General features: G+C 42.4%; 1 protein-coding gene across 3 annotated transcripts in view; it reads right to left on the bottom strand.

The window, feature by feature from the left end:
* Positions 1-11,161, bottom strand: part of LOC118779113 (low-density lipoprotein receptor-related protein 1-like) — a 176,162-nt gene extending 165,001 nt beyond the window's left edge. For all 3 annotated transcript variants that reach the window (XM_036531009.1, XM_036531010.1, XM_036531011.1), the window contains exon 1: positions 10,973-11,161. In XM_036531009.1, coding sequence (XP_036386902.1) covers positions 10,973-11,069 — 97 coding nt within the window. In that variant the 5' untranslated portion in view covers positions 11,070-11,161. The remainder of the gene's footprint in view (positions 1-10,972) is intronic.
* Positions 11,162-13,105: the final 1,944 nt, after the last annotated feature.

The raw sequence follows: 13,105 nt of genomic DNA, 5'->3' as shown, positions 1-13,105 counted from the left end.
GTGATCCTCCCTGTTATGTCCCAGATGGGTAATGGCGTCCAGGGGTACGTATGTGGGACGCAACACAAAAGGAAACAACCAGCCCCCGCTGGCTTGGACAGTGTGGGGGGGCAAAGAAAGCACAGACACGGGAGCAATGTAGGGGAGCATGATATATTACAATATTTACAAGACGATATACAATGACAAACATTCACAGGGAAAAGGGGGGAGGGAGGACAACAGACAGTGCCAAAGAAAAGAACAAAACAAAACAAAACCAACCCTACATACCTATACAAATCCAACTGAATACAAAAACAAAAGGGGTGGCAGAGCCAAACGAAACCTACCTACTCTAACTAACTTAACCAAAAATACACAGGAGCGGCACCCACCTCTAACCTAACCCTAACACAGCGAACCCTCACACGGGGATCCCCCAGCTTACCTGTCCTCCTCCCACGACAACCGAATGCAACCAAATCCGAGACAAGATCCACAATCGAAGTCAATAAACGATGCAATATCAAAAACACGGTACAGGCAAGTTTGTTAGCAGAAATGATGAACATGACGGATCAAAAAAAACAGCAAGACGATCACCCCAAGCATCCAGCATCTTTAAATCGGGCCGCCCTGTTTTCTGGTTGGCCGAACCGGAACGAGGAAGCGGGGCGCAGCGCCGTGGGATACCTGAGTCAGGAGAGAGAGAGCGGAAGAGGAGAGGGGGCGAAACCGAGACGCAGGCGACCCAGACTCCACATGACCAGTGCGCCGCACGTAACACTCCCCATCAGCTGTACATAAAGCTTTAGCAGCCTAATGTCATTATGTAACATATTCTTTACATCCACAGACAGTAACTGCCAAAGAAACTGTGTATAAAAACAGCATTTAGCCTGCTGTTCTTTAATCTCTTCAGATGTTTAGCTCTCAGAGTGAAAGGACCTTGGGTCCACACAGGTATCTGAATGCGCCCCCATGACAGCAGCCCACGGATGGCGTGTGACATACGAGTTAAATGGCGTGACTCTGGACCCCAGGGTCACTGGCCCTAATGTGATGCGAGACAGCCATTGTGTTCCTGAATGAGACACTTCACTCCTACTGATAAAATGAAAAGTCTTTTATGCTTCACCCTTTACAGTACATTATTGGCATTTAGCTTATGCTCTTACCCAGAGCGACTTATATGAAGGTAAATATGTTGCAAAATGCGAGAGCATGTAGACTTAATTTTGAGAACTTGTAGAATATGATGTGAGAACTTGTAGAACAAAAAACTGAACTCGTATGTTTAAATTTTCACTTGCAGAAAAATGTGAACTTGTATGTTGAAATTCACAAATGTGTAGATTGATATTTACATAAATAAAATGACAGCTGCAAACTTGTAATCCAACATTTACTCATATTTTTTTTTTTACTTGAGTCCATTTTCCAGTACAACCACAACACACTGATTACAACCTCTCGAATCGGTCCCTACAACTTCAAATCTGCACCTTGACTTTTGCAACACTTCTTGCAGTGAGCAATGTTGCAAAACCAATTTGAACTTGTACCTCCGGAAGTGAGAGAGAAGAGCGAGGAGTGAGCCAATCAGAAATCAGAAGATGAAGAGCTCTTTTCAAGGCTCTTTTGCTCTGCTGTCCTGTACAGAAGTGCATTGCATTCACAAAAGAAAAAAAAATTAGACACCTTATCTTGTAACTGAGATCAGGATTTTGTAATTATGACAAAAGTTAAGGTAGCCTAGTTATCAATTGTCGCAAACGTAGGCTACAGGATAAGATAGTGGGCAATGACAGCGCTATCACATTTAATCTGCTTTTATTTCCTTCTCGGTATGAGACACTGGGAAACATTAATGTGTAACATATTTACCTTCATATCTTACATCAGTTACAATGTTATCCACTTATACAGCTGGACATTTGCTAAGGCAATCTAGGGTTAAGTACCTTGCCCAAGGGTATAACAGCAGTGCCCCAGCCGGGGAATTGACCCAGCAACCTTTTGTGCACAAGCCCTGCGCCTTAACCACTATGCTTCGCTGCCACTTGTTGGATAGATGCATCTTCACAGGTTCAAAAGAAACCTTAAGTGCAGACACCTGCTTAATCAGAACATGTATTTGCCAGTTATGTCCCTTAAGGGTAATTAAAGTTTCACATGTTGAGCTTTCCGTATATTGCTTTTCTAATTGCTTCTCTGTTCTCCTTGTGTTACACCCCTGATACAAAATGAAACAGTACACAGTTTCCCTGGAAAATCCAAGCTTTCCTGAGCTAGGAATCTCAGATCTTCAGTCTCTATGCACATACAAGTGGTGGAAAGCAAGATTTCTGGCCAAGGGCAGCTATTTCAGCAAGTAAACAGCAGTAAATTAGCTGTCTGTGGCCAACAAAAAGCCTTTGAATGGCCTAGCGGGGCACAGGATGATCCTGGACTTCTCTGCCACAAGGACTACTCTTTACTCACTTTACCCACTTTTTATGTGCAACAGAAGACAGCTGTGTATTTTCAGCAGCCACAGCAGCACTGACAAGTCTAGCCTATCCACTTAAGATGCAGAGAGCATAGAAGGGGGAGGCAAAAATGATATACACAGAAGACAGGAACATAGCAAAACACATACATCAAAGGCTATACCACCTCTTTGTACAGAGACAGTAATTGGCAATGAAGGATACCTATTAGGATTGAAGTTTGATGAAAGCACATTTTGACAGGCAAAATTCCCAATCACAGTGTATTTGTCATAGTGATAAACTAAATATACTTTAGCCTCCCTTTCTTCAGTCTAACTGAAATTCATTTGTCCTCGACTCTGAGCAAAAGGTCCATTTCATTGTGATTTGGCGACTATTCACAAGGGGAAAAGCTGTTCAGTGGCAGTCAGGTTGGCTTTTCCACAAAGGGATGGGATTTGCCTATGTGCACAGAAGGCATGTTACCCTTGCTTAAATTAGTTAATACCTCACTTTACACTTTACAGCACATTATCTTGCTTTGCCACCAGTTTAACTGTGGAGAGGATTCTTACAAGTTCCGCATAAAATGAAGGACACAGGCATGTAATCAGCTTGAAACTTCATTCAACAAGTTGCAGTACTGGGCACTGCCACTGACTGAAGACAAATCTATAAGCAGTTTCTTTTTGGGTAACCCGTCACATGCACATACTCACACACACATGCACGCATGCACCCACACATGCGCATACACACAGGCACATACAGTCATGTGCACACACATATGCATACAGGCAAACACACACACACACAGTGCAAATGGCAGCTGACTAATGTCAAAGCTATGGCTCTCTGGCCTCACTGTTTCCATCCCCTGTCTTCTGACCAGTCTACCCTCTGGGTGTGGAGCTCCCATCCCTGGCATCCTGCCTCCACCCACTCCTCCCCTCCCCTCCACACATGGCAGGCCCTGAAAGGAGCACAGGTCTTCTGCCAGCCCCATCAGGGTCCCTGCCCTCCTTCATGGCCTTGTTCTTCACACTAATGTCTGGCCAAACAAATCGCCCCCACTCACCGCAAGTTTGCAAACTCCATCCGAAGTGGAACAGACCCCCTCCTCCACCTCTCGCACACACTTCCTGGATTAATGGCCTTCCTCCATCCAGATGTTGCTCCCTGGTGTGGGGGTAGGCAGTCACATAGGGCACTGCTGTGCACTGTTAGTGAGCTCCTTAACCCTCGCCCTGCCGCTACACTCCACATCTGCTCTTTCCCCTCCCTATCTCCAGTGGAAGGGTGCTCTGGGGAGATTACTGTCCCATTTGCAGCCTGGGGGGGGGGTTGTAAGTGCAAAAAAGGAACATTCCGGTGAGATTACCACCAAGTCTCTCCTCTTCACGGTCCTTTTCAAAAATAGCGTTCATGACAATCTCCTCTACGTAAAACGCCTGTGCACATGCTTAAGCCACTGCAGTCTTTTCAACCGTACCACAGATGGCCCATTCTACGTTCGACTCAGGGCCATCACCATCCTAGAATTCTGCACTACAATTACATTACCAGTTTTGCATGAACACGTCACTCATATTTTGTGTTGACTGACTCTAGAACTTGCTTAAACCCAAATTTCTCAACCATATACACAACCACCTGCTCTGTAGAGATGAAATCAGAAAGTGCTCTGTGAAACCTTTTACGCTAACGTGCTTCCATATTATTTTCCTGCTGGTCACGCACAGCTGAAAGGGTAGGCCAAACCAGTGAAGTAGACACACATGCAGAGGTAGCAGCTGTAATAATTGTACTGAGAATAATGATTTCAGAGTGCAAGTTATTGGCATGTTTAAAGATCAGTGTAACTGAATGTCACACCAACATTTCTCCACAAAATAAAAGCAATAAGAGACAGCTCCTTGCAATATTTTTTACAAGCTGGCAAGCTGGTACAGAGCAATACAGAGACAAAGTCAAACATTTCAATGTACCACAAAACCTGCACTCTCATGTCTCATAGGACAGCTGGCTAACCCACAATACAGCAATGTTTTCTGTAACCTTTCTATGGAAATGCTGCACACTGCAAAAACATTTTCTTGTTATTTAAATTAAAATACCTCATGGATACAACAAACTGTTGTGGTTGAAATTCTGTAGAGAGTTCGGAATCTAATCAGGAAAAGGTAGTGCCTGGTTTTGCACATCTCAAACCCCGCATTCATACTGGCTTGTCAAATTAAGCTTCTCAGAAGTATCTGTTGGTTTGAACAAGATGTCAGGTGATCAGAACACATTTTCACTTTAGCTCACGATAAAAAGCTCTTGAAAGAGTCTCCAGAGAGAGTCATGCTCTGCCTTGTGCAAAAACATTCAGGATTCAGCCCCCACCTCATCTTACAGCTCTATCGTGAACACATCCTGTGGCCATCAACAGACCTCAGTCAACCTTAAGCCTTCACCTGCACAACCTAAATTATCTTCCTATTCTCCTAACCCACAGATCCTGCACAGACACACCGTGTGACTAATATGCAATGTTCACCATTCCTCTGCAGAGGAAACATGCACACAAATACTCTCTGTTCCAGGACACAGCTGTGGTTGGCACCAACTTTATTACCTGGCACCTCTGAACAGGAGGGGAGGACTATACATGGCACCATCTAACCTTCTTTATTTTTGATCACCTTTACTGCTCAAGTACTGCTGAGCTTTAAAGCTGAGCTGGTCTGGTACCACTTACACCCAACTATGTTGTAAATAAACTGACTCCTCAGGTGTGTGAATTTTGCTGTTGAATTACTATGGAGGAAGAAATCCAGAAGATTGTACTTTTGTCATTCCTGCTCTGGAGGGACCAAAATGAAAAATTATTATGAATGATGCCAGTTGTACTGTATGTGGATTTGACAGATGGTATGAAGCTAAGGTTCACTTTCTGATGTGAGTCCACACCACAGAGCAAGAGTAGGTATTTAAAAAGATATGTCTGGAAAAGATATTTTACATAGCATAAACACACTTGTTTCTACTTAGCTTGCTTGGGATTCGCCTTTTTCACCTGCGTTGCCATATTGATTTCAAAACGAGGCTTGAGTGGGTAAATGAATCTAGTTAAGCCAGCTAGTGGACACTCGACACTACAAATCTACTTTCTACTCAGTTATTTAGTGTTACCAGAGCGTTTAAGGGTGGTCTTAACTACCTACTTAGCTTCATTCATATTTCAACCGTGTTTAGCGATTTTAAAAAAGCTAGCTAGCTAGCTACCCAGCTGATGACTGTAATGTGAGATGACTGTCAGATGCGAAAACGAGGTAGCTAGCAGCTAGCTAGATAACAGTATTGAAACACGATTAACCTGTGAATGGACAACATTTCAACAAGAATGATCATCAGACTGACACATACATGGTACACAAACTGTTAGCCAGCTGGTGGACACTTAATTAGCTAATATTTAATCTGTGTTTAGCGAGCTAAAACAGCTAGCTAGGCAACATTACCTTTTAGGTAATTAGCTCGCTAAATAACAGTGGCAACACACAATTTACATATGAATGGGCAACATTTCAACAAGAAAGACCATACCCTAACACATACAGGGTACACAAACTGTGGGCAAGGTGTGCCCTTTTGCCTTTGGGCACAAGCAGTAGGTTTTGTGTCCATCTTTCACATGCCATGCCCAGCTAATGTCAAATTACCTCGGGGGGGGGGTGGGCTGTTTACCCAACCAAGCCTCGTTTTCATTTTCAATATGGCCGCGAGGTGAAAAAGGCTAATTGGAGCAAACCAAGTATGGAATCTGGGACAGGCCAAAATTCTGCTGGCCTGGGTGTATTTGCTGTAAAAAAAAACATAAATACCCTCATTTATGGTTGGCCTACTGTCAACAGTTAGTGGAAAGGCAGCTTGAGTTTCTCAGGTTTAAGAAACAATTATCACTACCACGGGGGGAAGGGGGGGGGGGATAACGCAGTGAACCAGTCTGATGTGACAACTTGTGTTGTAAAAAGCGCTATACAAATAAAAATGAATTGAATTGAATTGAATTGAATCGAACCAGTCCAATGTTAATGCACCAGAGTCAAAATACTAACTGCAACATCTAAAGGGTCAATACAAGATGGCAATAACTGCATTTTGGTTCAGCTTATCACACAAATGTCAAAAGGACTCAAATGGAGAGCCACACAGATTAAATATACTTTACTACCAGTATTCACCATATAATGACTGCTTCCATAGAATCAGGCACACTAATCAGGATGCATTACAATTAGCAGAGGGGGCCTGAAAACACCAGTAGAGGAATTCATCTGTATTTTGAGGTCATGTGAAAGCAGAACTGACATGGTTTCTGGAGGTGAGGAAGAGGGTAGTTTGTTTTGGATCAAGAGAGAACCAAAACAACTGAAGAACTTAGTCATACTAGAAAACACGGAGATGTGGATGCAGAAGCCAGATGTTCCAAGTTTGTCCTAGACTAATCTGTTGGTTGGGAGTTCCTTTTCCTCAGGGCTTACAGCTGGAATACACACTGGGGTTCTCTGAAACGCAGTGCAGATGGGAGGGGTTATTAGGGCCTGCTGAAGAGTTTAAGGTGTAGTTGAATGGTTGACCTTTTTCCCACTACAGAGGTGGAACCAGGCTAGCATGTGCTTTAACATAAGCTTGTTGATCTGGTACAGCACCATCGATTTTCTATTGCATTACTTGGAAAGCAAGTGTATGGAATGTAGCTGCTGCTTCCTGAGATGGCCACCAGGTGGCCACATAGCTTCCTGTGTTCTTTACGTCTCATTTAATGTCTTTTACCTGTGTTGTTTGGTTATTGATTATACCTGTGCTCTCTGTTATCTAAGCCCTGCCCTTTGTTCATCTTTTTGCTCAGTCTTGAGTTTCCATGCCTCTGTGTGTGTGTGTCTGTGTGTGTGTGTATGCGTGTGTGAGCGTGTATTTGTTCTTTCCTAAGACAGTTTTGTATCTTGAGATCACTCTGCTCCTTGTCAAAGAGGCACTAAAACATTTGTATCCAGCCTTGGCTGTTTGCTGCCCCCCAGCAATGACGGCATGCTCTGTCCTCCCCTCTGTTCATCCTCTGAGTTTTTTGCATCAACACTAACTGTTGCGAAGCGGGGATGCAGCTTGCTGCCTCTGCCCACAGCTTACTTAAAGGCAGGAGCGGACATGCCTGTAGGGCGACCCAGGTGAAGGGAAGGGTACCCAGAAACTGAACTAAGTGAAGCATCCATGTGCTGCACTTTCCTCTCAGTAGTAATCCCATGTCATACAGTCACAACTACAGCACAGCATGTGGAAGCCACACTTCATTATGATGTTCAGCTCTATTTCAGAATGGGTCAATTTTTGTGAACATTTGCAACATGGGTGAACCTCATCTGGAGATATATTTCAGACAATTCTGATGGCTCAGGTATAAATATGACTGATCTCATAAGAAACCAAGGTGACATAAGAGACGATTCTTTCAGTTATTAATAGAGGACACAAACACCTCAGATGGCGGGCAGTATTTCATGACCACAGAAGTGTGGGAGGCAGGGCTTGATACTCACTACAATGTGCACGACCTTGTGTTTCTACTCAGCCTAAAAAGCCTTAAGATGAATATTTCATTCAAAAACTTAAAAAAAAGAAAAGAGAAGACAATTGTAATCAATGTTAATAATAAACAGTACTGGACATTGTTTTGGTTGGTTCACATCAGCATTGCAGACTGACACACCAAATGAATCAACTGGATTTCTGTGATTTCTGTGAAGTCTGTGACAAAGGCCCCTTTGATTAACCATTTGTCGTGGGCATTGAACTCTCATACAAAAAGCACATGTACAAAAATACACAGCAAGTGAATACGTTTGGCTTGTTTTCCTGCAAGGCCCCTAATTAACTACCCTCACAACAACATCTTGGGCAATTCGTAGCCTTTTTCTCCTGAGAACAAGGAGCATTTATGCCCAATTAGTATTAGGAAGTGGGTGGCCTAAGACTTTTGATATTTATATGTTGATATTTATATAGGCTAGTCTTTGTCCCTGTTAGGTGCAAAAACATGAGCACCCATTAAAATGATTCACCTAGGTACATACATGTTCATATTACCTTTCTTATGTCATGCCAGTACTATCTCTCCAGAAGGTCATTTTAATTCACCGTAGGTAAAAGCCACTGCACGGACTGAACTGAAACTGGTTTCAATGTTTTCAAAATGACCTCTGTGTTTCAAGAAGACGGTAATGGGTAGCGGTTGACGACATCGCAAAACAACAGGAGTAATACGTAAAAACAAGCCCTTACGTAAGTGACGTAAGTAGCGCACATAAAACAGGATATTTTGGCAAACATTTCCAGTGAGTACTGATCGACTCGAGTTTTATGGTAGGTGCTTTTGACCAGTCTACTGAATCCGGTGGGAACAAAAGTGTTCCCTTAGCGACCCGCTTTAGTGTCATCTATATTGCTATAGCGCACTCAAGTTACACAAGGGAATACAGTCACATCCTTCCATCATCTTAGTTTTCCAGCAAAGTGTCATTTTAGTGCTATCAGCTTTAGTGTCATCTATGTTGCTAGCGCTACGATATACAATGGAATAGAGTCACATCCTTCAGTCATCTTACTTTTCTGGAATAAAACGTATAGTTGAATAATATTATTGAGTGTAGACTCTTATTTATGTCTTAATCGCAAAAGAGCAGAGGCTCCACTTTTCACCAACGTTGAGCCGAACTCATGAATCTGAAATGGGAGGAGGGAAATAAAAAATGTTCCCTGCCTTTTCTCTAAGTACGAATTTAAAGCCAAAAAGCGTTTCACCAGACGTTTATAAAGTACCATGTGGGCAGACAAAGTACGGTGGGGTCAAGTGACACTGTAATTCAATTACTAGCTATAGACAGACTTTTTTTTAGGAATTCAACGTTGTTGTTCATCATAACAGAGGAACGACTGAATTTTTTCGACTCGCAGACCGAAGCTTATAACCAAGAATATGACACTTCAATGCATACGCCCTTTTCATTTTTTACAGAACGTTCCCTGGGAGGTGCGTGCATAATTGTTTCCAGAAGTTTGCATTTGCGATGTCCGAAATGAACGACACTAGTTTGCTGTGGTCGGTCGCCTGGCTCATGTGCTTTACAACAATTGCTGTGGAAGAGTCGCCTCGGTGTCACGTGAAAAGACACTTGTTGCAAGTAAATAAGTAAATATTGGTTGTGCAAAAGATGCAAAGCGTACTTTGTAAACTATTTTCTGACACCATTTTCTTTTTTTCATCAGATTTATATAATGTGCTGCTGTTTTTTCGCCATTCGTTTCAGTAAAATAAATGGAGGCCATTTCATCTGGGCAAGTGGCGTTTCCTGCAAACTCCTCTTTTGCTCGCCAGATTGTGAGATTTTAGAGGGGCCAGTGAATTGAGAGGGGACTATTCAAGGACTAGGAGCTACGCACACATTCCGTCTTGTAGTCGGCGTACTCATCGACAACGTCAAAGGCGAATGCAACTTCCTTGTCAAGCACATTTATTTACAAAAGTAACCCCGAAAAATGTGCCAATGGTAAAGTAAATAGCTTACAGACATACATTCTTTCTAGGGAGTCCATGAATTGCGGAAATTCACTAGAAAACACATTTCTCACAGATACCGTTAACGTCCGCCTCATCACTTTGGCGATATGGCCACGCTGACAGTCGGGATTCCATACTGGCAAGAGGAAACAAAATATAACTGCATCTTGATATTTTGAAACAAGTAATATATGTTTCCTTCCAGTTCGGAGTCGAACAGTGAACGGTGACACAGGCATGTCAAAGAATGGCCCATTGATCAAATGCAAGCGCAGGACAGCGTCTAGCCGCCGTCAAGGAGCAGGCCGTTCCATTACACAGTTTTATGCACAGACTCATAGTGTATCCTGACAAGTACTTCACGTCAGCATCAATAAAAGCGAGGAAACATCTCAGAACGACGAACCGTCTTTCTGTAAATCCACATTGTGATCTGGGAAACGTGCAACATTATGTGAAGCGATATGCTCTCCTCTCTCACAAAATGTTAAATTAACTATTAATTAAAATTCACCGTTTACATATTTGAGACCACATTCACATATAGCCTATGGCTATGATGCATTCATACTTATTGTGCAAAAATCCTTACGCAACCCAACCAACACAGCAAGAGCTACATAGAAAGAAACGATTATTCAGAGCCATTAAATAATGAACGGGAAAATGTAACGACGAATTTCGTTACATTAAACCATTCTCTTCCCAATGACTGCGTTGTTAGGTACCTTGCTAGTTAGCTTAGCAAATGTTAATTTCATGAACAAGTGGCTTGTATTATAGTACAGCGAGATCAGACCGATTCGACATCTAGATTTACGTTGCTTTTAATGCGGTTCAAAAATATAATTAAAAATTAAGACAAAGAGGAAAGTCACTTCCAAGAAGCTAGACGAAATGAATCTGGGTTGCTTACCACCAATGGCTCTGGCTGGAGCGATAACCTCCAAACAGTGCAAAAATCCCAAGAAAAACAATCCAGTAGCTATCATGTTTGTTACAGAAGTAAACATTATTGATACTGATTAAACGAATGAAAAGGCAAAAAACAATTAGAACTCCACACCACTGGACCGCGTCTACAGTCCAGCAGCTGCTGGGTGCCCCAATGTTCTTCTGTGTGCGCGCCCTCCAATACGCACTCAACATACGATGTAAATCCTGTGTTCTCCTGATCATAAAATGCTTATATTTTAAAAGAAAAAAACAAGGATTTCAGCCCCGTGTGGCTACGGGTTGTTTTGATGTATGCCAATCATGCAGCCAGTGTATTGATCACCGGATCCCTGCTTTGCTAGCTCGCCACAGTTACAAATAAAAAAGAAGAAATTAATCTGGGTGGTCAGATATGGGGCCGAACTACACGTTTGGGAGGAGGCAAACGTTTTCTCTGTTTGTATTTGTGTCCTCTGTGACAGCTGGTAATACCATTCGGTGCAAAAAAAAAATAAAATAAATTAAAATGCGTCTCCCTTCGCCACACCACCGCCTCCGTTGCTGGTGGTTACAGATTGAGCGGAGGACAAGTTCCAGCTCTTGGTTGTTATATGACGTCACTCCCTCCAATGGCAAAGAGAGATTTATTCAACTGCACCTCAACGTACATGACTGTGATTGGCATATATCCTGCATGTGACGCGTTTGACCAAATCAGACTCGAATGCGCTGAGTATACGATGACAAAAACGATACGAACCACCGTTCCAGTAACGTTGGGAACAGCTAACAACGCGGCATTTTGCATGTGCTAGCGCTTGCATTGCATTCCATTCTGTTTTTGGAAATTGCCGACTAAATTGAAGAGGTTTATTTGTAGCCATGTTGGTGTAAACGTCTAAACATTTTCTGACAAACTCCCTGAAAAACAAGTTAGTACACTCCTTTGTGAGTCAGAGACACTCGTTGGTTGGGGAACATTAGGAGGAGATGCGCACTGTCACTTTTAAATGCATAGATGTGTTGTGAGTTCTTTTGCCTGTGTTACATATAATGTTACTCAGAACAAACACGCATTGTTTTTGTAGCGAAGCCCCCCAAAGCAGTTAAAAAATACAGGGCAGAGTGAACTTTTAAGTGTCATATCCACACCCGTGTCTTTTGAATCACTCATTATTTCCACAATGGATGATCTCAAATTACGGGGCACTATGTAGTTTTTGACTAATGATGACTAATTCGGCTCGCCAAAAACTGCACGAAAGTGCTGAGGCAATACAAGCACGATCACGAGCAACATCTTGATCACAGATGAGCAATAACAACGATATTTGAACAGGCAATGTAAATAAGGATTTATTTCATTTTAATATTTTTACGGTATTCGTGCGTAAAATCAACAGGCTTGTTTACTGCGACGCTTGGTGTGGTTAACATGCAACATGTCAATGGGAAATGGTTTATGAAAACTGTTTCATTGTTAGAAATCGTCAGAAAGTGTCAGATATTTGGAGAAACTGCCCAACTGAATTAGCCATATACTGTATTGGTCAAGATTTCACTGGATGGTGCAAACTGGAACCGGAAACGTAAAACTTTGGCTCTGGAATGCATCAATCTGCAATTAGTATTTTAAGATACACATTATCAAATTGTTGGCATTTTTAAATGTTGGGTGCGTCTGTTGTAGTATGAATTTAATGCCTGTACATGGCCTGTTAACCTTAATGGCCTATACTAAGTAGCTGTCTAAACAACTGCGGCATATGAAAAAGCTAGTTCCCGTTACGGTAATGTCTTGCTAGGCCAGTCTGGCGTGCCTTTAAATTCAAAATTGTTATTTTTTCAAAGCCCAGCCCCAAACACAAATCGCAAGCCTCAGACAGTCCAGATGTGCTCAGGTTGCTTGTGCTGTGTCCCACTGCCCACTTAGTGGGCTAAAGAAATCGAGCCATTTTTGACAGAACTACAACGTTATAACCGCTTGAACACAGGAACTGGTCAGGTATAATTCTGATAAACTCTTCTGTTTCACTGTACTTTTTCCACTCAGTTTGAAGGCTTCCCTGAGATGAATGTAGGTAAATAAATTGTCAGGACAAGAACACTGTCA

The sequence above is a fragment of the Megalops cyprinoides genome, chromosome 6 (genome assembly GCF_013368585.1).
Source record: "Megalops cyprinoides isolate fMegCyp1 chromosome 6, fMegCyp1.pri, whole genome shotgun sequence".
NCBI lineage: Eukaryota > Metazoa > Chordata > Actinopteri > Elopiformes > Megalopidae > Megalops > Megalops cyprinoides.
The sequence above is the reverse complement of the archived record's forward strand: the minus strand, read 5'-3'. Positions and strand labels throughout refer to the sequence as shown.